The sequence below is a fragment of the Prionailurus viverrinus genome, chromosome C1, assembly GCF_022837055.1.
Source record: "Prionailurus viverrinus isolate Anna chromosome C1, UM_Priviv_1.0, whole genome shotgun sequence".
Classification (NCBI taxonomy): Eukaryota; Metazoa; Chordata; class Mammalia; order Carnivora; family Felidae; genus Prionailurus; species Prionailurus viverrinus.
In genome coordinates, this window is record NC_062568.1 from 13366764 (window position 1) to 13392575 (window position 25812).

A 25812-nucleotide genomic window follows, 5' to 3' on the forward strand; every position below is an offset into this window, starting at 1 on the left:
TCATGCCTCTGCCCCCCACGCTCATTGGTCATATTGGCTGCGGGTGACAGTGAGTGACAGGCGCCGGGCCTAGAGCTCCGGGTCCGGAGGAGCCCAGCGGAGCCGACCGAGCCCCTGGAATCACTCGGGTCACGGTTCCTGAAGTGAAACGCGAGATCGGTTACTGGAATCTCGGGGCCCGGGTTGGGCCTGACCGAGGGTGCCTGCGGAGCCCTAAGTGAGCTCATAGCGGGTAACGGGGGGAAGGGGCTCCGCGGGCGGGGCGGAGGCGCGCAGCCGGAATGTTTTGATGGCGGGGGCGCGCGGACGGGGGCGCGCGCGGGCGGCGGGGCCGCGCGCGAGGTTGTCCGCTGTTGGGAGCCGAGCCCTTGGCCTGGCGCCGGGCGACCCTGGGGCGCACTGGGCTCGGGTCTTGGCGGCTGGGTGTGGGGAGGCAACTCAGCCCACTGGGGCGATCTGCTGTCGGACTGGCTCGATTCTTCCAACATCCGCAGGGACCTCTGAGCCCAGGCCCGGCCAGCCGGGGCTCCATGACCCTGGGTCCACACTGACCTGGTCAGTGGTGAGTTCCCTGAGGGCTTGGTCAGCTCCTTCTGACCCAGGGCTCTCACTAACCCAGGGAATCCCACTGGGGCCAGGCTGGGCCGTGTTCCAGGGCCCCAGGGTCTGCACCGACTGGGTGAGTGCTATCTAAACATGCCTGGCTCCAGGGACCTAGGGAACCCACACTTTGCCCAGGATCTGTGTCTACAGTGACCCAGTCAGGATTTCCTCTCCAGGAACTATGCCTGTCTGCTGGGTGCTGCTAGGGAACCAGGGGAAGGGGGTGATCAGAAAGGTCCTGTTCAGAAAGACACTGTTCTTGGGTTTTGGATTTGGGGCTTTGAGGACCCTGAGAGGCCTGTAGAATATTCTGAGGCCGAGGTGGGGCGATGGAAAAACAGTCTGGAGGGGCTGCCTGACCTCAGGTCTGTACTGATCCAGTCTTTACAGGTTCAACAAGCCACTTCTTGGGATGAGTTGGATGAGTGGCCCTGCATAGTACAACCAGAGGAAGGGCACATAGCCGTAGTGCCTCTTCCCCACTGCAGCCTCCCTGCCCCATGCTTGGCCTCCTCTTAGTTGAAGGTGGGTGGGCAGGGGGGTTGGGTTTCTTTCTGTCCCCAATCCCCACTCTCTGGGGCCTGACACCTTCTCCTCCAGCAGCTGCAGAGCCAGGGCATCAAGGGCTGGATTGGAGCAGACGCTGTCCATGGAGCTGGTAGGGCCATGTGCTTATCTCAACCTTTGTTTACAAAATGCTTCCGAACTTCTAGTCTCTTGGGAGACCCGGGTTTCTCCTGGAGGGCAGAGGGAAGTCCCCTTATCTCCACTGAATAGAAGATGAAACAGCCCCTGCCCTCCAGCAAAGGGGCAGAGCCTGGCTTCAGACCGGCAAGACCTCAGTAGACACTCAGTAGAGGCTCTGGGAATGACTGACCTCCCAGGCCCTGAGCTTGCTGCTCTCCTTTGGTAACTACTCCTCTGCCTTTAAGCCAAGAAGACTGGTAGTGGAGACCAAGCCCAAGGATTCTTTCTCACTCTTTCTGGTCTACTAGGCAGGACAGGAGACAAGCAGCACCAAAGTCTGAACCTGGATCTCTTTTCATTACCGGCAGGTGGACAAAGTGGACAGGGGGCGGTGGTGATGGCGCAGTTTGACACTGAATACCAGCGCCTTGAGGCCTCCTACAGTGATTCGCCCCCTGGGGAGGAGGACCTATTGGTGCACGTCCCTGAGGGGAGTAAATGTGAGTGCTTGGAAACAACAAGGGCGCCAGGGCATGGGGAGAGAGTTGGTGGAGGAACACGGAGGGAACAAGGGGCTCATGTTCCTTCGGGGCTCTGACATCTCTGCTCCTATGCCCACAGCACCTTGGCACCACATCGAAAACCTTGACCTCTTCTTCTCTCGAATATCCTTTGTGTCTCTGTGTTGGAGCTCTGGGAACTTTATCCCCTCCCTAAGCCAGGCCCCTCATGGGAAGTTGGGGTGGGTCTGATTCTAGTCTCTGGAAGAGAGGTGGAAGTTTTCTTAACACTGAAAGAGGCTGAGGAAATAACGATTGTTATAGATAATGATACCCCAGGTTTACCAAGAACTACGTGCCTTTCACTTTGTGGTGTCAGTTTATAAGGAACCTCTTTAAAGGTGATCTTTCTTTTTGATGGGACGCTAATAACTATAATAATATCTTTTGACTTACTCTGTGTCAGCTCTGTGTTAAATACTTTACGCATACTGTTTCATATCTAATAGTTCTATGAGACAGGTGCTATAAGACAGGTGCTATTATCTATGAGACAGGTACCACCGTAGACAAAAGTTTAGAGAGGGTAAGTAATTTTGGCCAAAGTCACACAGCTTGAAAGTCATGGAGCCAGGAGTTAAGTTCAGGTATGTGACACCAAAGTCTGTGCTCTTAACTGCTGTCTCTATCAACCACATTTTTCTTGACAATTCTACGTTTATAATCTACACCAGAAGAATGGCTTCACTTGCATGCTCATCGGGGAGATCTTTGAGCTCATGTAAGTCTAAGAAGGGATGGTGATGTGGTGAAGGACTACATGTCAGTCTTTCCTTGAGCTCAGCCCTGGCCATTCCTGCCAAGGCGGCTCAGTCCTAGGCTCAAAACTCTGCAGACTCTCAGAATTCAGGGACTGGGTGTGGCACCAAAATTTCCAATCTCATTTTTTTTTAAAATCTCCCCTATAAGGAATGCTTTCCAAGTCCTATCTCTTCCATGAAGAGAACTCAGACTTGATCATTTCATTAGAGCTCCAATGGAATGGGCATAGTTCAGTCTGGAGGTCTTAGAGATGCCTGCCACTTAAGAAAAGTCTGTTGTTATGCTTTGGTTAACAGCTTTAGAAGGCAAAGAGCTTTCTAAAAGGGAGGGGCCATATGGTTTTGCCAAAGGGAATGGGATTGGGAAACCTTCCTTCCATAAGAAAAGACTGTAAACCCCCTAAGGGCTTCTAAATACTATCTCAAAAGGAAATCAGGGATTGGGAAGAAGAAACCACAATCAGAAGATCTTTGAGAGTCTAGTAAGTGGTGGCAGAGATTACTACTGGTGAGAAAAACCGGCTGATTGTGTGATGCCCTGAGGCTAAAAGGAAAAAGTAGTAGCTGGTTTGGGTCTTAGAAGGTCCCTGGGGCTGAGCAGTAAGGAGAGCCCCCTGGGAGTTCTCCAGTGCCTGCGTGTCCCTAGAGGCTGTTGTCTGTAATCTCCTTCTGCTGCTTCCAGACTCTTCTCTTTCCCCACACTGTTTCACTGGTGCTTCTCTGACTCCTGGACTGTGGCCCCTCTTCCCAACTCCCCAGGCAGTTCCTCTTTGTGGTTGCCTTCACCACCTTCCTGGTTAGCTGTGTGGATTATGACATCCTATTTGCCAACAAGATGGTGAACCATAGTCTTCACCCTACCGAGCCTGTCAAGGTCACTCTGCCAGATGCCTTTTTGCCTGCCCAGGTCTGTAGTGCAAGGTAAGGGCTGCAGAGTTCTGCTAACAGGTGGGGAATGGAATGGAATGTGAGGTAGTCACACATCCCCTAGAACACAGACTCGGCCTCGCCACATCCTTCAGGATAGCATCGTGTCTCCCAAGACTCCGCAAGGGCCACCCCTCCTTCCTTCCTTTTTCCTCCCCACTAGGATTCAGGAAAATGGCTCCCTTATCACCATCCTGGTCATCGCTGCTGTATTCTGGATCCATCGGCTTATCAAGTTCATCTATAACATTTGCTGCTACTGGGAGATCCACTCCTTCTATCTGCATGCTCTGCGTATCCCCATGGTGAGACTGGGAAGTTGAGCGGTTAGCACCACAGCCCAAGATGGCTTCTGTGGCTAGGGAAGGGTGGGGTGTATTCCTGGGCCTCGGGCATCCTCATCGTCACTGGTAGGTCAGGGAGTGTCTGCTTAAAAGCTCCGCGCGGCTAAGCATAGGACCTCACGGCTAATGTGGGGAAGGAGTCGGGGCAACAGCCCACCTTCCCTGCCTTGTCTCTCTCCCACCCTACAGTCTGCCCTTCCATACTGCACGTGGCAGGAAGTGCAGGCCCGAATCGTGCAGACCCAGAAAGAGCACCAGATCTGCATCCACAAGCGCGAGCTGACAGAGCTGGACATCTACCATCGCATCCTCCGTTTCCAGAACTACATGGTCGCGCTGGTTAACAAATCCCTCCTGCCTCTGCGCTTCCGCCTGCCCGGCCTTGGGGAGGCCGTCTTCTTCACCCGTGGCCTCAAGTACAACTTCGAGCTGATCCTCTTCTGGGGACCCGGCTCTCTGTTTCTCAATGAATGGAGCCTCAAGGCTGAGTACAAACGTGGGGGGCAACGGCTAGAGCTGGCCCAGCGCCTCAGCAACCGCATCCTGTGGATCGGCATCGCCAACTTCCTGCTGTGCCCCCTTATCCTCATCTGGCAGATTCTGTACGCCTTCTTCAGCTACGCCGAGGTGCTGAAGCGGGAGCCCGGGGCCCTGGGAGCACGTTGCTGGTCACTCTACGGCCGCTGCTACCTCCGCCACTTCAACGAGTTGGAGCACGAGCTGCAGTCCCGCCTCAACCGAGGCTACAAGCCCGCCTCCAAGTACATGAATTGCTTCTTGTCACCTCTGCTGACGCTGCTGGCCAAGAACGGCGCCTTCTTCGCTGGCTCCATCCTGGCCGTGCTTATTGCCCTCACCATCTACGACGAAGATGTGCTGGCTGTGGAACACGTCCTCACCACCGTCACACTCCTGGGGGTCACCGTGACCGTGTGCAGGTGGGCCAGGGGCAGCAGGCGGGAGCAAGCAGGCTAGCGTTCCTGGGAAAGGCTTGCCTCTCACGGGGACCCTGATCCCCCTAGGTCCTTTATCCCGGACCAGCACATGGTGTTCTGCCCTGAGCAGCTGCTCCGCGTGATCCTCGCTCACATCCACTACATGCCTGACCACTGGCAGGGTAATGCCCACCGCTCGCAGACCCGGGACGAGTTTGCCCAGCTCTTCCAGTACAAGGCAGTGAGTGGAGTTGGAGTTAGGGCCTGCTAGAGACTGGCTAATAGCTCGGTGGTAAGGGCTGGGATCCCTCCTCCTCTCTTATGATCTGGGTCCCCTCCCTTTTAGGTGTTCATCTTGGAGGAATTACTGAGCCCCATTGTCACACCCCTGATCCTCATCTTCTGCCTGCGTCCACGGGCCCTGGAGATTATAGACTTCTTCCGCAATTTCACCGTAGAGGTCGTTGGTGTTGGAGATACCTGCTCCTTTGCTCAGATGGATGTTCGCCAGCATGGGCATCCCCAGGTACCGGGAGAGGATGGGCAGGTGGCCAGAGGCGATGCCGGCATTGTCTTTGGGCAAACTGAGCCAACGAATCACCACAAAAAGGCAGCCCTGCCTCTGGGCAGCCACGTGCCAGGGCGCACACTGCTTGGTAAACCAGAGCTAGGGCTGGATTTTAGCCTTCAACTTGCACCTTTGGCCACGTTCCCTTGAGAAAGGCACAGACCGAGCAACTAGTCCAGCACGCGACTACTCCTGGGGTGGGGCACCGGGGCCCCTGGACAAGATACAGCAGCGCGTTGTGGTCCGTCCTCCAGGGGCACAGCCTCCCCTCTAGCAGGAAAGGTACAAAAAGGGTTCCCGCCAGAGGACAGTCCTGCTCACTGTAGCCTCCCTTGTGCAGTGGCTGTCCGGTGGGCAGACAGAGGCCTCAGTGTACCAGCAAGCTGAGGATGGGAAGACAGAGTTGTCCCTCATGCACTTTGCCATCACCAACCCCGGCTGGCAGCCACCACGTGAGAGCACGGCCTTCCTCGGCTTCCTCAAAGAGCAGGTTCAGCGGGACGGAGCAGCGGCTGGCCTTGCCCAAGGGGGTCTGCTCCCTGAAAATGCTCTCTTTACGTCCATCCAGTCCTTACAATCTGAGTCTGAGGTGTGTTCCTGGGGCCTGGGCGGTGACGGGCAGCGTGTGCTCCAGGTGCTGGGAGTTGAGGACTGGACGTGGGGTGGAAGGGCGTACCTACCCTATCGGTTTCCTTCTGTCTGTTAAGTCTATTCCACTGAGTTCTGACACCCAGGATACTGGGGGACCCCGCAGCCTCCCTCCTGCCCTGGGAAGTCTACCCACCCGTTTTCTTTCACAGCCACTGAGCCTTATTGCAAATGTGGTAGCCGGCTCCTCCTGCCGGGGCCCCCCGCTGCCCAGAGACCTTCAAGGCTCCAGGCACAGGGCTGAGGTCGCCTCTGCCCTGCGCTCCTTCTCCCCTCTGCACCCGGGTCAGGTCCCCACGGGCCGAGCCCCCAGCACCATGACAGGCTCTGGGTGAGTAGAGGTGGGCCACGATGGGAGGACTTGGGAATAGACGCCAGCAACTTCTGTGGGTCAGAAATGTTGACGGCTGCTGTCTGTCTGTGCTGGGAGGGACAGGGTGGATGCCAGGACAGCCAGCTCCGGGAGCAGCGTGTGGGAAGGACAGCTGCAGAGCCTGGTGCTGTCGGAATATGCGTCCACCGAGATGAGCCTGCATGCCCTCTATATGCACCAGGTGAGTGGGCAGGAAGGGGCCGAGCCATGGGATCCAGGTGGCCGCTGAAAAAGAGAGGGTTTGGGGTGTGGAAAAGCAAGACCTGGGCTCAGAACCCTTCTCTGCCTTTTACCCACTCTGTAATCTCCATTCCCACATATACCCTTTTACTCTCCTTTTTAGCCAAGCTTACTTTCATCCAGCGCCTTTACCCGTTTGTTTCCCTTGCCAAGAATCCACTTCCCTGAGATGTGCGTATGGCTCCCCCATTCTCTTTATTCACGTATCTGTTCTTACCTCCTCTGTGAGACCATCTCTGGCCACCCTGACTAAAAGCCTCCCTTGGCCACCCTCCTAAATCTTCCTGCTCTGTTTTTCTCCATAGCTTCTATCTGACATATTGTATTTTTCCCCCTCTTTATTTTGTTGTCTATAACCCCACCCCATTCCCCAGTATATAAGCCATACAGGGCTGGGATTTTTGTCTATTTTGTTCACCGCTGTAGTCCCAGCACCTAAAAAAGTGCCTGGCACTTAGATGCACAACCCATCTGTTCTTGACTTACATGACTACACAAAGTGAGGGTCATTACAGCTCTTACATTACATACAGATTTGTTCCAGGGACCTGCGGAGAATTTAACCTGTAAGATGTCATATGTGTGTTAACACACTGTTAACATGAGGTTACTCTGGGTTAGTGATTCTGGGTGAGGTGGTAAAAATGGGAACTGGGGGATACCATGGTGGGGGGCAGCTGTTTCAGACATCCTGTCCCCAACTAATGAGCCCCCCCACTTTTCAGCTCCACAAGCAGCAGGCCCAGGCCGAACCCGAGCGGCACGTGTGGCACCGCCGGGAGAGCGATGAGAGTGGGGAGAGTGCCCCTGAAGAGGGGGGAGAGGGCTCCCGGGCCCCCCAGCCTATCCCCCGCTCTGCCAGCTATCCCTGTGCTACACCCCGGCCTGGAGCACCTGAGACCACCGCCCTGCAGGGGGGCTTCCAGAGGCGTTACGGGGGCATCACAGGTATCCAATGGCGGTTCAGGAGGACACAGAGCCTTGGGGGAAGGGTGGCTCTTTCCGAAGCCTCTTGGGGAGGAAAGAGGTCAGAGCAATCAGGCCCAAAGAGACTAACCCTCACCTCCACCCCACATAGAACCTTTCTCCACATTTCTGTTTGGGTTAATTCTAAGGGTGTGTTTACTTTTGTCTCTAGATCCTGGCACAGTACCCCGGGCTCCCTCTCACTTCTCTCGGCTGCCCCTTGGAGGGTGGGCTGAAGATGGACAGTCAGCATCAAGGCACCCAGAGCCTGTGCCCGAGGAGGGCTCGGAGGACGAGCTTCCCCCACAGGTGCACAAGGTAAGGGCTCCAGGACCCGAGAACAACTACCAGAAGTAGTAACTTCCAGGCTGAGGTCCAAGTCCCATGTGAGAGAAGGCAGCCCTCTCGTACAGAGATGCTGCTTCTCCCCTCCAACATACACTCCCGTTTTCTTCCCTCACCTACTCTGAAATCAATTTCTGAAGGAATCAAGCTTTCCTTTTCCTTTATCTCTAGGCTTTATTTGGGTCAGCAGCTAGCTAAAGACTATATCCACTACTAACCCTTTTCTCTCCACAGGTGTAGGCAAGGCTGAGGAAGGTCCCTATGTCCCAGGATGGAGGCCACTGTTGCCCTGCCATCCCATCCTCCCGCCACGGAGGGCTTCTCTGAGTGTCGCCCGGCTCCACGTGTGTGGTGTTTGTGTGTCCGTGCCCGGCCAAGGGAGGTGCCGACGCTGGGCTTGCCACAGCCCCAGGAGAGAAATTGGGGGCCTAGGAACCAAGGCACACAGGACTCTAGCCTCATTCCCAGGACCCCCCCCCCCCCCCTTGGCTCAGAGTGTGGTGCTAGAAACTGGTCCCCAGCCCAGCCCCAGTACTGCCACCTTCGCACCTGCCCCTGCAAGTCTCCAGAGGACTGCCCATCACAGAAGCTGCCAAGCAGGGAGCACCTGTGCCAACTGTGGAGTGGGGAGGTTGGGTCTGGACCCTCAACGTCTGCAGCCTCCCTCCCTCCACCCTGAACAGATGAGCAGCTCAGGCTGTGGCCCTTACCTCACCCCCACTTCTCTCCCAGTGCTGCAGCCTGCTCACTTCTCTCCTGCTTCCCGCACATTACTGGCGTGTATGCCGCTTGCTCCCGTTCTGTTCGCTTGCTCCCGTTCTGTTCAGCTTTTGCTTTGCACTGGTGTGGAGGCCCTAGCTCCATCTCCCCTCATGCTATCTTTTGACACTAAGAAGGAAGGTTTCTAAATTGCAGGAGCAGGATAGAAATTATTTGCTGCCCTCTCCCACTTTTAGGATGGGCCCCTGGGAGACTGAGGCCATCCTGGCCCCCATTGCTGCTTATTGTACCCCTTTACCGCCTGCACTTGGGACGGACTGGGCTGGAGTGTGCCCTTGGCTGTCTACCTCCCAGCAAGAGAGCTCTGGCCTGTCTCCCGCTGACCCCTAGAGGGGGATGGAGGCGCGACAGGAGGCCTTCGCCCTAGGCTTTGAGCTGCCGCGTTGCATGCTGGGATTCAGCTCCTACTCTCCGCCCCGCGCCTCGCCCAGGTCTGGTCCGCTGCGGGTGTGGTGAACCGCGCTGCCTGAGCTCGCAGCGGAAGGAGTAGGAACTGTGTACAGCTTGATAACCCTTAATAAAAAAAAAAAAGGGACTTTGACCAGGTCTTGGCTTGTTTTCTCGCGCGGCTAGGATTCTGAGAACGAGTGGGTTGCGTCTCATCCCCCAGGTGGCTGGGGCCCTATAGGAAAGCGGGCCTATGTCGTCACTCAGCTAAACCGAGCCAGCGTGCTAGCAAAAGTGCCATTTCCTAGCCATGGTTCCGCGGAGGTCAAGGTCTCCCGCTGGACGTGTGGTCAGATTTCGCGCCCTGCGCACGTGACCAGCCCGACTCCGCCCCCTGTATTTTGCCTTTCCCGCGTGCACCTTAACTCCCGGCCCCTTCAGGGAGCTTGGCCAATGGGGACCCTAGGTAGGGGCTGAGGCCGCCCCCCGGTGGGCAGGGCTGCTGCGCCAGAGCGGCTCCAGTCAGATGCTCAACATTCCTTTGGGCCAGGACTTGGCAGGAGGGTCCTGCCTGGGCTGCGAGCGAGCGAGGGGCGGACGGACTGCCGAAGACGGCGTACGTGCCCTGCGTGAGTGCGTGTCGGCGGCGCGTGCGCGAAGAGAGTGGGTAGTGTGGCCGGACCCACGTGTGTCCGTGCCCGAGAGGCCCGCGGCTTGGCGCCCCTTGTCTCCATGACCCGAGACACCCTGGCATTCGCGTCCCGCCCTGAGCAACCGGTCCCGTTCTCCCTTCCCGCAGTCCCCGCAGCCTCGGCCGGCGGCCACGCATTACCATGGTGACTGTGGGCAATTACTGCGAGGCCGAAGGGCCCGTGGGTCCGATCTGGGAGAAGGGTGGCCTTAGTCCCTGCTTCTTCTTCACGGTTGTGCCCTCGATACTGATGGCCCTGGGGGCTCTGGCCTTGGTGCTAGCCCTTACCTGCAAGCGTCGGGAGTGGCCAGCTGGCTCCCGTGAGCTGTCTTGGAGCGCCGGCCCCCTTGTCCTTCCTTATGGGCTGCAGCTACTTCTGGCTACACTCCAGGTGACGCTGCCCCTAGCTACCCTGGTTGGCCGGGTGGGCACTACTGGGGGAGCCCCGCTGCCAGGCTACCTACTGCTGGCTTCCATATTTGGGACTCTGGCCAGCGCCTGTGGCCTGGGGCTGCTGGTGGTGGAACGCAATCAGGCCTGGCAAAGGCTAGCAATGGGCATCTGGATCGAGTTCAGGCACAGCTTGGGTCTCCTGCTCCTCTGGACTGTGGCGTTTGCAGCTGAGAACTTGGCCCTTGTGTCTTGGAACAGCCCACAGTGGTGGTGGGCAAGGGCAGACTTGAGCCAGAAGGTAAGGGACTTTGTGGGGAATGGAGAATCATGAGTGGCAAGGGCTGGGGAGAAAGACAGAATGTCTAGTCACACTGGCTCCGCACTTTGGGATGCCTCTAAGGGAAAAAGGAGGAGGCCTGCTTGGCAGGTTGCTGATAGCCAGCTGGTGGGGTGTGTCTGTGCTGAGTCACTCTACATTTTTTTAAAGGCTGTTTGATGCTGGGCCCCTGAGCTGGGTGTGTGCCCTGCCCCATTCCCTAGCCCTGTTCTAAGTGGTAACAATGGCATTTTGGCCTTCCTTGATGCTCTCCCTACGCGTTTCATTCTAGGTCCAATTTAGCCTATGGGTGCTGCGGTATGTGGTCTCTGGAGGGCTTTTTATCCTGGGACTCTGGGCCCCTGGACTTCGTCCCCAGTCCTACGCCTTGAAGGTTAATGAAGAAGATCAAGATGTAGAGAGGTCCCAGGTACACCTGAATTTCTGAACCTTAGGGCCTGTCTTAATTTCATTGCCTGTCATCCTTTTTTGCCACCATAATACTTCTTTCTCAAATCTCAGTTTATGCCACACGAGGCTTTCTGACCTCATCAGGAGTCATTTGGGGTCTAAGATAACTGGAAGCTGAAGTCCCATACATTTTCCCTAGAGGGGTTTGGCTAGGGCACTTCCTTTTTTTTTTTTTTTTTAATTAATGTTGACTTATTTATTTTGAGAGAGTGTGTGTGCGAATGGGGAAGGAGCAGATAGATAGAGAGAGAGAGAGAGAGAGAGAGAGAGAGAATCCTAAGCAGGCTCCAGGCTCTGTGCTGTGAGTACAGAGCCCAATGTGGGGTTTGATCTTATGAACTGTGAGATCATGACCTAAGCCGAAATCAAGAATCTAGTCACTTAACCGACTGAGCCACTCAGGTGCCTCTAGGGCACTTCTCTCTGATTTCTGAGCTCTCCTCCCCTATGTGTTTTACATTCCTAGGTTCAGTCAACAGAGGAAGCACCAGGCTCTACCTGGCGAGACCTTGGCAGGAAGCTCCGCCTACTGAGTGGCTACCTGTGGCCTCGAGGGAGTCCAGCTCTGCAGCTTGTTGTGCTCATCTGCCTGGGACTCATGGGATTGGAACGGGGGCTGAACGTATTGGTCCCCATCTTCTACAGGAACATAGGTGAGGGGGGAAGGAGTGCCAGCTCAGCTCTTTCTGGTCCTTTATTCGGCCTGGTGAGGGGTGGGGGCCCAAACCTGGGAAGGTGGGACAGTGTTAGGAGCTGGATAATCAGAAAGAGGCTGTGGCTGGTGCCCGGATCGGTTTCTTCTGAAGAGTGTCCTGGGGGCCATAAGTGGTCTCTGACTTATTTTCTCCACCATAGTGAACTTGTTGACTGAGAAGGCACCTTGGAGTTCCCTGGCCTGGACTGTTATCACCTATGTCTTCCTCAAGTTCCTCCAGGGCGGTGGCACTGGCAGCACAGGTATGAGGGATTCTGCTATCCCCCTGGCTGGCATTGGTCCCTCCCTGCCTTCCTCCCCCAAGCATCCCTCCCCTGGCCCCTTGGGGTTCTCAGACTTTTCATGTCTGGGTACTGGGCCAGTGTCATTTGGCCCCTAAGCTCTACTGAGGCCTCCCCTGGCTCCCCCCAGGCTTTGTGAGCAACTTGCGCACGTTCCTGTGGATCCGGGTGCAGCAGTTCACATCGCGGCAGGTGCAGCTGCGCCTCTTCTCCCACCTGCATGAGCTCTCACTGCGCTGGCACCTAGGGCGCCGAACGGGGGAAGTGCTACGGATTGTAGACCGGGGCACGTCCAGCGTCACAGGGCTGCTCAGGTGCCAGGCCAGTGGAAATGGAGTGTGGGAGGGTGGGGCTGGAGACACAGGAATGAAGGGGCTGTCCAGAGAAAGCTCCCAGCTTCAGCTGCCTCTCCATCCTTTTTTTTTTTTTAACTTCAAGATTAGCATGCACCTGCTCTCATAATAAGACAAATAAAATGGAGCAAATATCTTATGTAATATCTTATAAATTTTACTTCTCCAAAGGTTCCCACTCCATCTAGTATGTTGAGTTCTGCTTTTTACGTGTTCGCACGTATATGTGGAGACTCACAGCACTAATATGATATTGGGGAGGGTTCTCATAAAACAAGCAGCATCATGACATAGGTATCATTCTTAGAGTTGCTTTATTAATAAGACATTAGGGAGATATATTCTTACTATGCATGAAGCTCCCTGTCATTCATTCTAATTGACACGGCATTCTGTGCTTGGGGCAGGTACAGTTTACTTAGCCACCCACCTCTTGAGGGTTAGTTAGCTTGATTCTGGTCTGTTGCTATTGAAAAACAAAACACTAGGGTGCCTGGGTGGCTCGGTTGGTTGAGCATCTGACTTTGGTCGGGTCATGATAACTCGGTTCGTGAGTTTGAGCTCCACGTCAGACTTTGCACTGATAGTGCGAAGCCTGCTTTGAATTCTGTGTCTCCCTCTCCCTCTGCCCCGTCCCGACTCATGCACGAATGTGCGCGCGTGCACTCTCTCTCTCTCTCTCTCTCTCTCTGTCTTGAAGATAAATAAACGTTTAAAAGAAAAAAGAAAAAGAAAACACCACGCTGAAATTCCTGGAGGCAGAGTTGCTGGCTCTAAGCCCCTAAACCTTTCTTTGTCACTTGACTTGCCCTCCTAGCTACCTGGTGTTCAACGTCCTCCCCACCCTGGCTGACATCACCATTGGCATCATCTACTTCAGCATGTTCTTCAACGCCTGGTTTGGCCTCATTGTGTTCCTGTGCATGAGTCTTTACCTCAGTGAGTGCTGCTTGGTGAAGGCGTCTCCCGGAACTATGCCAGGGACTCCCTTGGGCATGAGTCCCGCCCCCACTCAGGTGGCCCACCACGGGGAGGTTGTAGATCAGTGGACTTGAATAAGCTCCTGCTGCTCCCCAACATGATGGGTTGGCCTCCTCCTCTGCCAGGGGAACCTTAGCTCAGCCTGGATGGAGGGCCAGGGAAGGGCATCCTGGTCACATTAGGGGCCTGCTGTGGGTACAGGGCAAGGAGAAACCTCATTTGTGTAACCAGATGCAGCTTGGCTTCACTTGGCCACCAATGAAGCATTTTCACACGCAAGGCTTTGCACAGGCTCCAAAGGTGTCTCTGTCACAGCCCCTTCCCTCAGGGAGCTTAGTACTCTTTCCCTTTGGGAATCTGGGTCCCTGGCCTGTAGTACAGGGTTCACGTGTATGTGGCAGATAGCAGACATCCTCTTGTGGTCTCTGGTTTGGGGTGATGTCTTGATCGCTTCTCCCTCCTCCTCCTGTCCCTCGCAGTCCTGACCATTGTGGTCACTGAGTGGAGAACAAAGTTTCGACGTGCTATGAACCTACAGGAAAATGCCACCCGGGCACGAGCCGTGGACTCTTTACTAAACTTTGAGACGGTAATGAAGGCCTCGGTGGCAGTAGCGTGAGGCACAGTGGCTGGTGGAGCAGCGTGTCTGGGACCGGCGGGGCTGCTAGGGAGCTGGGGGGGGGGGGGTGCTGTTTAAAATGAGGAAGGGGGGATTGGGGACCTGGAGGAAATAACCCAGGTGTAAATGCTGCAGCCACGTCTTACAACCGTGGTTTGAATTCATCAGGTGAAGTATTATAACGCGGAAGGTTACGAAGTGGACCGCTATCGAGAGGCCATTATCAACTATCAGGTGAGGATGCTAGTTTGAGGCCTGCCGAGAGCAATGGCCTAGCCTTGTGGAATTGCCAGGGCCAAGAGGAGTACGGTTCTGGCTGAAAATTTGAGGTTGAAGATGCCTGGGCCCAGGTTTGGATTTGGTGAGAGTGTATATGTGACATCCTCCCCCACCCCGCTAACCCCTGCCCCGTATTATTGCCCCAGGATTTGGAGTGGAAGTCAAATGCTTCACTGGTTTTACTAAATCAGACCCAGAATCTGGTGATTGGACTTGGGCTCCTTGCTGGCTCCCTGCTTTGCGCGTACTTTGTCAGTGAGCAGAAGCTACAGGTCAGAGAATTGTGCTGGGGACAGGGCAGAGGGCCTATGTCTGGGCCCCCAGGTTCCTGGGTGGGAAGCGGGAAGGTGACAGCCTGAAGGCCTTCTGTGACTCTGCACTTCTCTGTGGATCTTCACAAGGTTGGGGACTTTGTGCTGTTTGGCACCTACATCATCCAGCTGTACATGCCCCTCAACTGGTTTGGCACCTACTACAGGTAACTGATCTCCCACCCTCACCTGTTGAGGATGCACAGTTCTTTCCCCAACTCCTCAGAGGAGCCCCAGCCAGCACTGTTTTTGCAGGATGATCCAGACAAACTTCATCGACATGGAGAACATGTTCGACCTGCTGAAAGAGAAGGCAGAAGTGAGTGAAGCGAGGGGGTTGGGGGGTGTGTGTGGGGAAGTGGGAGCCCACATGGTGTTCCTGGTGTCTGGAGAGTACCAGACCTGTAATGGCAACATGCCTGGGTCCCACTCTCCCAGGTGAAGGACCTTCCTGGAGCAGGGCCCCTGCGTTTCCAGAAGGGCCAGATAGAATTTGAGAATGTGCACTTCAGCTATACCAGTGGGTGAGCCCCCCTTTTGCCATCTCACAGCCCCCTTTCCCACCGTCCATATGCAATCTTGCCCCCATTCCCCACCCTCCCCATCCCCACCCCCACGCCATCCCTGCTTCTCAGCCCACCACTGCCTAGAAAGAGAGCCTGAGCAGGGGAGGGGCAGGGCCCGGTAGCAGCTCTGCTGATGGAAGGGGGCACTGGGAGTGCAGCAGGCCTGCTGACCATGCCCACCCTTCCTTGCAGGCGAGAAACCCTACAGGATGTGTCCTTCACTGTCATGCCTGGACAGACACTGGCCCTGGTGAGAGGAGACCCAACCCCTTGGCCCAGACTCCTTGAGTTTCCCTATTGCGGTGCTCATGGAAATTTGTGACCCAGGCTGTGGAGTCAGAATCCTGTCACAGTGGGCCACAAGATTGAATGTAGCAGCCTCCACGGATATTGGTGGCTTCTTGGAGAGCAAGCCTTAAAAGCCAGTGGGCCTGAAAATATTTTCCTTCTGTTTCCAATGCAACAGGTGGGCCCATCTGGAGCAGGGAAGAGCACAGTATTGCGCCTGCTGTTCCGCTTCTATGACCTCAGCTCTGGCTGCATCCGAATAGATGGGCAGGACATTTCCCAGGTAAGGTTGCTCGGGAGGAGTTTGTGATTTAGGGGCCTGTGTGTGAAAGAATAGTGTTCTGTGAAGTGCTGGCCACTCTCCAGGGAGAGAAGGAGATGTCACCCCTGCAGAAAGCTGCAGCAAGAGACCTCAGCCTTCTTGGCATTCCGTGGCCTATCCAAGTGAAGTAGTCATGAGCATAAAAAGCGTATTTTCTCTTTGTAGACAGGGAAACAGACTCGGGAAGGTCGAGTGATTTGCCCCCACAGCTAGAATTATTTGGGGGGCTGGTGACAGGGTTCCTGTACCTCATCCCATGTGCTTCCCTCCAGTCCGTCCTATCTCCCGGGCCTGGGGCAGTCTCACAGGCTGAGGCATATGGTCTCTTGGCCCCAGGTGACCCAGATCTCCCTCCGGTCTCACATTGGAGTCGTGCCCCAGGACACCGTCCTCTTCAATGACACCGTCGCCAACAATATCCGTTATGGCTGCATCACAGCTGGGGACGAGGAGGTGGTGGCTGCTGCTCAGGCCGCGGGCATCCATGACACCATTCTGGCTTTCCCTGAAGGTGAGCTTCCCTGCAGAGTCCGTGCCCTGCCTGATTGAGTCCTGCTGTCCCCACCATCTCCGACCTCTGTTCCATCCCTTCCTGCCCGTCTGGTCACAGAAACCAAGTTTATTATGTGTGACTTGAGGGAGGTGGGCGATATTCACAGGATACGAGACACAGGTGGGCGAGCGGGGACTGAAGCTGAGTGGTGGGGAGAAGCAGCGTGTGGCCATTGCTCGCACCATTCTCAAGGCTCCAGACATCATTCTGCTGGACGAGGTGAGAACCCTGGCCTCCCAGTCTCCTCCTTCCTCCTTTGCCTGTGGCCAGGCCATTCCTGGTGGGCAGTTTTCCCTCACGGATAGATATCATGAATCCCAGCTTCATAAAAACACCTTATGGTTCTCAAGTGCAGACAGATTCTTTTTGATTCCCGAGACCTCCCTCAGCTAGCAGCTGGCATCCTCCTTCCATGGGGATTTGGGGTGGCAGGGGCAGGTTTACACAGATCCTCTCTGTAGGCAACATCGGCGCTGGATACGTCTAATGAGAGGGCCATCCAGGCTTCCCTGGCCAAAGTCTGTGCCAACCGCACCACCATCGTAGTAGCACACAGGTACAGGACCGGGGCAGCAGGCGGCGGGGGGCCCACTCGTGTTCTGTGGTACATAACCCAGTTCTGATTTCTCAGGCTCTCAACTGTGGTTGATGCCGACCAGATCCTCGTCTTCAAGGATGGCTGCATTGTGGAGAGAGGACGGTAAGGAACACAGCAGGATGAATAAGGCGGGGCCTCTGAATTGGGGGCCCCAGGAAAAGGTGAAATCCCAGGAGTTTCTGAAAGGGATCTCCCTTGCCAATCGCACTCATCTCTGTGGGCTGCTGGTAAGGACTCTTGGGGTTGAACTGATAGCTGGGACCTACACTTTCCACTTTGCCCCAGGCACGAGGCTCTGTTGTCCCGAGGTGGGGTGTATGCGGAGATGTGGCAGCTGCAGCAGCGGGGACAGGAAGAAGTCTCTGAAGACACCAAATCCCAGACTGAGACACAGTGACAAGAGTTGTGGCCACTTCCCTCCAAGAGGAGAACTCAGAAGGGAATAAGATGTATCCCTTTTCCCAGTATATTTCATGCTGGGGTTGGGGTATGGTGCTAGCTATAGTGAGAGCAAAGAACCTTTCAGAAAAGCACTTTTTGGGGAAATAAAAGTGTGGACTATGCCAGGATCCTTGTGACTTTGATGTGGGGTACTGCCGTGGGCCTCTACACTTAAGTCAGGAGAGCATTCTTGACAGGACCCCCCTGGTTTCGGTTGTAGAGGAGAAAGAAACACAGCACTTGGAGGTCCTATTGACTGCCAAGATCCTTTATTCTTTGCAGGCCCCTCCTTGTCCCCTCGGCATGAGGCAGCCCCAGTGTAAGGGGGATTACATGATGCAGGGAGCTGAACGGGGCCTGGCCGGCATTCCCCGAGGCCCAGCCGCCGGATGGTTCTAGCCGCTCTCTCCTATGCAGCTGGAGAGGTCAGCGGGGCCTTCTGTGGGCTGGGCTCCACAGCTGTTCCTCCTGACGCTCCCTGGAGGGGGCCTCCGTTTCTTCTCCTTCTCCTCAGTCTTCCAGGCTGCTCCCAGCCTCCTCTCCCTCTGTACCCTAGAGGTGTGAGGGCCACAGTCCTCCTCAGCCGAGCCTCCCTCCCCAAGCCCAAGGCCCTAGCACAGGCTGCAGTTGGACGGCTTCAAGGTGCGACTTTGCGCCTGGAGCAAGGAAGGGGGAAGGAAGGGAAGGAAGACAGGGTGCGACGTCAAGGAAATGAGGGACAGTCCTCACTTCAGAGCCCAGCGTGGGCTAGAGTCACACCAAAAACAAAAGGATAACCACCATTCCACACTCTCTACCACTTGAAGAAAGCCCCCCAAACTCCCAACGCAGGACCTCAACTCCCCCCACCCAGTCCTCATACCTGCTGCCGTTGGTATTCTGCCTCACTTGCTGATAGTGCTTGTGCTAAAGCTAAGTCTTCTTCCTCCTGAGAACTGAGAGGGAGGAACAGCTTAAACTAGACGACAATAATATCTGAAACATGAGTGTCTTATCTGTTAGGCATCACCGTGCTAAGCACTTCTGAGTATTATCTCAATCTCCACACAACCCTATAAGTAGGTAGGTATTAGTACTGTTCCATTTTAGAGGAAACTAAGAACCTTATAACCTTATAGGTTAAAAGAACTTGTCAGAGATCATATAGTTAATAAGCCTCATTTTGAGCCCAAGTGCCTAACCATCATCCTACATGGGGTTGGAGTGGTCCCACGTACCTCCCTCCAATCTGAGCTTTTGCCTGCATCCCATCATCTTTCACCAGAGTAGGTACCTTGGGACCTGGGGTTTGGTCTCTGCCAGGGACAGTTCTAGGGCTCGTTGCAGAGCCTCATCCTCACTCTGTAAAAAGGAGAGAGACCAGTTGCCTTGGACTTTATTCTCCGTGTGGGTTTCCTTCTGTCCATCCAACCTCCACCCAACTCACCAAGCCATTCTGCAGAGCAATCACCGGAGGGGCTGTCCGGGATGGAGACTGGGTTGTGGCTCTACGGCAGACATTCAAGAGGCTGAGGTCAGAGATGCAAAGGGGAAAAAGGGAGAGGAGAAACAGGCAGGCCTACCTGCTGGGAGAGGTAGATGAAGGCAATGTCCGACTCGGGCTGGGGATGGTGCTTGTAGAAGAAGCTTGTGCTCTGGAGATGGCAGCAAGTCTGTAGAGAAGAGACACTCTTGGCATGCTTCCAAGGATAGCTTGCAGGCTCCTCCCAGGCCTTACCCAGGAAGTCAGGAGGGGAGTTCCTCCAAACAGTCTAGAAAAATAGGCACTTGAAAACAAAGCTAAAAGACTCCCCTAGCCAAAGGCAACAGGTTTGAAGCTCCCCAACTTGTAATGAAAGAGGCTGAGTAAGTTCCAAAAGGATGGGGAGATCCTAAAGGCACAAGTACTGGACTTGGTTGCAATTACCCTGCCCGGCTGGTTGGGTGACCCTCCCCAGAGCAATCATGGTCCAGTGGGTGACGGTGCTTGATGCAGAAGTTTCGGCCACAGCGTTCACAGGTCAGTTTCATCATTTCTCGCTGCCGGCAGCCAGAGCGTTCACACTTATTGGTGAAGATCTGAGGTGGAGTGGGAAGGTTTGCCTCTGCTGAGACTCTGACCCCCACTTCTCAAACCCCATCATAACAGCTGTTCCAGTTTGCAAGCATCCATGGTCCCAGCTAGGTCATGGCTAACCCCTCCAAATGCTTACCTTACGTTTTTGCTGTGCTGGATCTGAGCGACAGTCTCGGTCAATATGCTCCCCCACAGCACGGTCAGGGGGCTCCCCTCTGGCCACAGGTACAGGCACATTACAGAGTGGGCATACAGGTACCTGGATATCCTAGAGTTAAGGAGCAGGGTTCAGTCTGTGGCCCGCTCCCAGTCCAACCAAATATCTGGTCCTGAAACAGCCTCCCTGAAAGAACCTGGATATGCCCCCTATAACGCACAAGGAAACAATGTTTGCACCGCTGAGCCTCAAAGCAATAAAGCAGAGGAAAGGAGAGGCAGAGGGATTCCGGAGATGCTGCATGCTTTCTCCACCCGCCCCCTCTCACCCTCAGACCGCCCCCTCACCTTTTGGTAAGCAGACCCACAGTGATGCTGGGCGTAGGCCACATGGTCTGCGCAGAAGATGCCCGAGCAGGCGTCGCACTTCAGCGGCAGAAAATCTGCAAGAAGTGGGTCGGATTGCAGGCCCAGCGGGACCTCGACGTCGTTCCCACTCACTCAAGCCTTCCACTCGGTAAGGAAAAACGGCCACCGGGTTTGCAGCAAACTATACCCGTTCCTAGGCACCATCTCCTTAGCCACGCCCCCTTAGCCACCGCCCCCAACTTCGATCCCCGCCCTCCTCTGACACTTCCAGCCCCCGAGCCCACCCTTCGCCCCACCTTCAGCTCCAAGCCCCGCGGGCCCGGCCCCGCCCCCCGCGCGCTCCGCCCCTCACCCAAGCGCTGACAGCTCGGCTCGGAACAGTGAGCCCCGAGGTCCGGAAACTCCATCGCTGGACCGGGCGGGGCCGGCTGGCCGAAGAAGCGGCGCTGATCGTGTCTAGGGCTCCCGCGCCGGGTCCAGGCCACGACCCCGCACTCTGGGGGGCTCCCAGCCCCGCCCTTTCCTCTCCCCCGCCCAGCCCGAGTTACCGGAGCCTGAGCCCTTCCCGACCAGCGGGGTCCCACTCCTCCCCCGGCGCGCGCGGGCGCACTGACGTCATCGCGCAGGGCGGGCACGTCCCGCGCAGTCTCGGGGCGGCGGGAGGAGCGCCCTTGCAGAGGAGAGCTCCGCCCTTCCCTGCTGGGTGAGGCGAGGGCGTGGCCGCGCGCGGCTCGGGGTTCTTGCGCGCCGGTTTTGCTCCCAGAAGAGCGAAAGGACCGGCGAGGACGAGGGTAGATATCTTGGGGAAGGCGGGCTGGGGTAGCTTGGGGTCTTTTGCAGTTGGGTCCCTTGCCCGCTTCTCGCTCTCACACTTTCCCCCTCGCCCTTTCGTCCGCTGCCACGGCTGCACTTCCTGTCCACGAGCTGAAGATTCCCATATTTCCTCGAAGTGCAGAATTTTCTCCGGATCTGCGGATCCTTCCTCCAGGTTTAGCTCTGATGCCCTTTCCGTAAGACTTCCCTGACCCTCCCCAGTACCTGCTCTGTGATCTCCCTGGTTCTGTGCTAGCACCCACATCACCTTATTGTAATCAGCTGGTCACACAGGCGCACATAAATGTACTGGAAAATCAGGGACCACGTCTCCCTAGTTCTGGGTCCCTAGCACCCAGCGCAGTGCCTAGAATTGTGTGGTTTTGTTTATGTGGGTTTGATAGTATTTCAAAAATTGTTTTTAGAAGTAAAGTTGTTTTGGGGCGCCTGGGTGGCTCAGTCGGTTGAGCGGCCAACTTCGGCTCAGGTCACGATCTCGCGGTCCGTGAGTTCGAGCCCCGCGTCGGGCTCTGTGCTGACAGCTCAGAGCCTGGAGCCTGTTTCAGATTCTGTGTCTCCCTCTCTCTGACCCTCCCCCGTTCATGCTCTCTCTCTGTCTCAAAAATAAATAAACATTAAAAAAAAATTAAAAAAAAAAAAGAAGTAAAGTTGTTTTGCTGTAAGAATGAAGTAAGTTGTGTCAGGCTGTCATGGTCTCCTCTGTTCTCACAGGTAGGTACCAGCCCCTCAGCTGCTGAGGCGCCCCTGGGAGCTTATTAATAAAAAACATATGGGCGCCTGGGGGGCTCAGTCAGTTAAGCATCCAATTTCGGATGCTTGATTTGATCTTGATTTCGGCTCAGGTCATGATCTCACGGGTTGGTGAGATCAAGCCTGGAGTCAAGCTCTGTGCTGACAGTGCAGAGTCTGCTTGGGATTCTCTTTCTCTCTTTCTCTCTCTCTCTCCCCTCCCCCTCTGCTCGTACCCAGCTCACTCTCTCTGAAAATAAAAATAAAATAAACTTAAAAAAAAAAAAGCTTAATAGGGGCACCTGGGTGGCTCAGGCAGTTAAGCGTCTGACTTAGCTCAGGTCATGATCTCTCAGTTTGTGAGTTAGAGCCCCACATTGGGCTCTGTGCTGACGGCTCTGAGCCTGGAGCCTGCTTCGGATTCTGTGTCTCCCTCTCTCTCCCCGCCCCTCCCCTGCTCGCATTCTGTCTCTCTTTCAGAAATAAATAAACATTAAAAAATATTTTTTAAAATGAAATAAAAAATTTAAAAAGCTTAATCAAAACATATGAAGAAGCAACTGGATGATATATGCAAAGACATGTCATACAGGGCAAATATATACATTTCAGGAACCCCCAGTCTGGGGTGGACAAGTATCTTTTTAAGTCAAAACCTGAAGGATGAGTGCATGATAGCTAAGTGAAGGCTAAGGGAGAGAGGAGTAGAGTGGAAGGAGATGGTATCCCAGGCAGAGGAATCAGCAGGGACAAAGACCCGGAGATAAGAGAGGGAACGAGGTCTTTACATCAACTTTAAAAAAGCTTGGGGCATCTGGATCTTAGGGTATAAAAAGCAGTCTGGAGGGGAAGCTGGAGAGCTAGCAGGGGTCACATTAGCTCAGATAGTGGAGGCCACAGTAGTATTGAGAACTTCAACATAAATATAACAAGAGACTACAGATAGCTTTAAGTAGGGGAGGAACATGATCAGGTTTGTATTTGGGGAAGATCACCCTGGCTTCAGAGTGGAGAACAGATCAGAGGAACTAGGAGATCGGAAGAAGGGAGACCAGATAGGATACCAGCTGCTATAATCCAAGCAAGAGATGATGATGGCTTGAACTGGAGTGGGGGCAGTGTTTAGAATTAGAGTTCAGTAAGGAGTTTAGGTATGAGATAGATATTTTAAAATAAGTAAACTTTCTGGGGTGCATGGTTGGCTTAGTTAAGTGTCCAACTTCGGCTCAGGTCATGAGCTTAAGGTTCATAGGTTTGAGCCCCGCGTTGGGCTCAGTGCTTATAGTGTGGAGCCTGCGTGGAATACTCTCCCTTTCCTTCTCTTTGCTCCTCCCCTACTCGCACATGTGCACAGTCTTTCTCTTTCTCTCAAAAAAATAAAAGTAACTTTCCAATATATCACTGAAAGGATAAAATGAAAGGGGGAATTCTCTTTTCCCAGAGCAATTATGAAGTACTTAGAAAAAAACATTTTAAGAAAAATCCCAACCTTATCTGCAGGAAACACCTTGACTTACCTCTATGCAAAAGCTCAGCCAAATGGGGTTAGTGTATGGGGTACACTTTGGCCATTCCTTCAGGGAAATTCTGGCTGTTGCTTCCCTCAACCCACCCTCACACCCTGGGGTGGCTCAGGACAACCATGTTTCTGCCCTCCCAACGATGATTGGTCTGGGGGTAATCATCTGACACATACTAGGTATCTAGGCTTGTGTTGCCCCAAAAGCATAGCCTGAGATAAGGATCTGGGTGCAGGTGGTTCATGTGGGAGGTAATCCCAGCCAAAGTAGGAGACGGAGACAAGGAAGGAAAGAAAACCAATAGAGAATGTTATTGAGGGGCACCTGGGTGACTCAGTCGGTTGAGCATCCAACTTTGGCTCAGGTCATGATCTGGGGGTCTGTGAGTTCGAGCCCCGTGTTGGGCTCTGGTGACAGCTCAGAGCCTGGAGGTTGCTTCAGATTCTGTCCTGTCTCCCTCTCTCTCTCTGCCCCTTCCCCACTCTCTGTCTCTCTCTGTCTCTCAAAAATGAATAAATGTTAAAAAAAAAAAAAAAGGAATGTTACTGAGGGGTGCCTGGGTGGCTCAGTGACTCATGATCTCACGGTTCATGGGTTCAAGACCCACGTCAGACTCTGCACTGGCAGTACGGAGCCTGCTTTGGATTCTCTCTCTCTCCTCTCTCTCTGCCCCTCCCCTACTCACACACAGTCTCTCTCTCAAAAATAAATAAACATTAAAAAGAAAAAGAATGTTATTGAGCTGATTACCACTGTGGTAATAGGAGCTCAGTTCCACTGGGATATAGAATGCCCCTCAGAATTGTCTTTCTAAAGGACAGAAGGCTGGGCGGACTCCTGTCTGCCATAAGTTGGGGATTGTTGCTGGGGGTGATAACTCTCCCACACCCACTTGGCACAGCCAATCTGCACCTGTGTGTGAGCTGACTGAGCTATGGAGGATTTGCCCCGGGGGCAGAAATGGTGAGGCTGGGTTTTGAGGTGGGAAGCCAGTCAGGCTTATAGGAACTGTCCCCAGCAGTAGCTGAAGTCATAGATGGACCAAGCAAATGTGGCCCGGGGCACCAGGAGCATCTGCTGTATTTGGCTATACGGCCAATCAGATTCTTTCCCAAGAATTTGGAATTGAGGCCAAGAGAATCAGTATTCATAATATATAAGCTATAGGATGGCCATCTGTCATACTGACTGGGGGACGGGAGAGGAGATTGCTATCTGCAATCCTCTGTTATCTGCAGTGGGACACAGTGAGCTCCATAAAAAGAGGTTAATCTTGTGGCTCACACATTTGGGCTTAAGTCGTATCATGACCTAAGTCTTTTGCCTCCTCCCAAAATCTACACCCCGATAAAACTATGGCTAACTGCTATTATTTCATTGATTTCATTTTGTCTGTTTTAAGATAGTTATGAGTCATCCCAGTAGATTGAGGGTATTTCTCAAGGCTTTGTCAGAATCTCTGATCACAACCTGATGTCAGGCTGATGACATTGTGGAGGCTCTTGATGCAGGTGTGCATGTGAGGGCCCTCTGCCATGGGGGTCCAGCTTTTGACGTAGGTCCCTAAGAAAGAACAGTTGTTGAAGAACCTGCCATTTGTGAACTCCAGAATGCCGTATCTGTGAAATCCACCATCAGTTCTGTTAGATTGAAACTTACAAAATTGCTAATATTTGACTATTTTTTTTTAACTTAAAATGTTTCCATATGATTTACTCTAAGCAGCATCTACCATGGGCAAGAATTGTGTTTCTCTGACCTTCTATCTAATCCTCAGCCTGCTGGGATTTTGACCCCAGACATGAAAGCAAACAGTTACTGTCTGAGAGTATGGTTTAAAGTCCACACACCTTAAACACAGATGTGTCCAATGTCTATGTACCTCTGCCCTTCAAGCTTCTGCCATTTGCTACTAATAATACATAAGAAGAAAGTATTAGATAGGATTCAGGCAAAGCTGCCATGACAGAGACTCAAAAACAGTGGCACCAATGAGAAAGAAGCTTAATTTCTCGTTTGTGTAATAATCCAGGGCTTGGACACCCACCATCCTAAACTGTTGCCTTTGTCCATATGGTCCCAAATGAGTCCTTGCTCCAGGCAGCAGAGTGAGGGGGAAGAAAAGGAGAGCGCTCCCTACAACTTAAGGGCATGACCCTGAGTTTGCATACATCACTTCTGTGCACTTCGGATAGTCACATGATCTCCGTCATGCTCATTCCCTAGCTGGGAAATGTAGTCCTTAGCTGGACAGCCATGTGCCCGGATAAAATTTCAGTTATTTTATCAGTGAAAGAAAACAGATATTTGGGAGAAAGCCAGTGTCACAAGGGGAGATGAAGGATAAATTTTGTGGTATGTGGACCATCTTGAGTTTGAAGTAGGAAAGAAGGTGCTGGGTCACTTAATGTAGCATAGCAGCCAAGATTGTAGAAGGCTTCTTAGCTCATGGGGTTTGAAGATGAGAACAATGGGATTGAGCAGTACTTGGCCACTCTGCTGCTGTAGCCCACTCTGTTGATTGTCTACCCAACAGCCTTTCCCCAGCTCCCTCCTTGAGGACAAAACCATGATTTTAATCACCCTTTTCCAAGCAGTCGTGTTTTACATGGATCCCTTTGCAGCCACCAGGATGAGTCTTAAAAGGCCTAGGTCAGTGTTTTTCAAACTTTCTAACCGCTACTCATATGTTATACCCATTAAAAAAATTTTTTTAAGTTCATTTATTTTGAGAAAGAGAGCAATCAGGGGAGGGACAGAGAGAGAGAGAGACAGAGACAGGCAGAGAATCCCAAGCAGGTTCTGCACTGCCAGCGCAGAGCCTGAAGCGGAGCTCAAACTCAGGA

The 25812-nt window shown here is 53.9% G+C and overlaps 3 protein-coding genes across 12 annotated transcripts; 2 read left to right on the forward strand and 1 right to left on the reverse strand.

Annotated features, from left to right (window-relative positions):
* The first annotated feature begins 52 nt into the window (after window positions 1–52).
* ATG9A (autophagy related 9A) lies at window positions 53–9278 on the forward strand. Of its 9 annotated transcripts, XM_047871322.1 has the most exons (17): window positions 53–217; window positions 985–1128; window positions 1204–1261; window positions 1659–1790; window positions 1912–1955; window positions 2507–2571; window positions 3371–3532; window positions 3702–3843; window positions 4072–4820; window positions 4905–5058; window positions 5164–5343; window positions 5726–5974; window positions 6186–6364; window positions 6470–6587; window positions 7372–7594; window positions 7785–7930; window positions 8192–9278. In XM_047871322.1, exons 4-17 carry the CDS (start codon window positions 1688–1690, stop codon window positions 8195–8197), a joined length of 2520 nt encoding a protein of 839 aa, XP_047727278.1. In that variant the 5' UTR covers window positions 53–217; window positions 985–1128; window positions 1204–1261; window positions 1659–1687; the 3' UTR covers window positions 8198–9278. The 9 variants fall into 9 exon arrangements, with proteins under 9 accessions (XP_047727278.1, XP_047727279.1, XP_047727274.1 ...); XM_047871323.1 differs by lacking the exon at window positions 985–1128 and having other exon boundaries at window positions 53–232; XM_047871318.1 differs by lacking the exon at window positions 985–1128.
* A 297-nt stretch (window positions 9279–9575) lies between these two features.
* Window positions 9576–17430, forward strand: ABCB6 (ATP binding cassette subfamily B member 6 (Langereis blood group)). The gene is made up of 19 exons (XM_047871325.1): window positions 9576–10506; window positions 10817–10954; window positions 11462–11648; window positions 11851–11952; window positions 12122–12305; window positions 13162–13283; window positions 13805–13914; window positions 14113–14178; window positions 14370–14495; window positions 14625–14701; window positions 14790–14853; window positions 14973–15058; window positions 15293–15350; window positions 15567–15671; window positions 16047–16221; window positions 16370–16482; window positions 16725–16819; window positions 16895–16963; window positions 17147–17430. Exons 1-19 carry the CDS (start codon window positions 9958–9960, stop codon window positions 17256–17258), a joined length of 2538 nt encoding a protein of 845 aa, XP_047727281.1. The 5' UTR covers window positions 9576–9957; the 3' UTR covers window positions 17259–17430.
* A 124-nt stretch (window positions 17431–17554) lies between these two features.
* Window positions 17555–20481, reverse strand: ZFAND2B (zinc finger AN1-type containing 2B). Of its 2 annotated transcripts, none has more exons than XM_047871348.1 (9): window positions 20236–20481; window positions 19863–19957; window positions 19495–19626; window positions 19209–19360; window positions 18865–18954; window positions 18729–18789; window positions 18576–18643; window positions 18165–18237; window positions 17555–17854 (listed from the first exon to the last, which is right to left on the reverse strand). In XM_047871348.1, exons 1-9 carry the CDS (start codon window positions 20288–20290, stop codon window positions 17813–17815), a joined length of 768 nt encoding a protein of 255 aa, XP_047727304.1. In that variant the 5' UTR covers window positions 20291–20481; the 3' UTR covers window positions 17555–17812. The 2 variants fall into 2 exon arrangements, with proteins under 2 accessions (XP_047727304.1, XP_047727303.1); XM_047871347.1 differs by having other exon boundaries at window positions 17555–17958.
* Between the last annotated feature and the right edge of the window lie 5331 nt (window positions 20482–25812).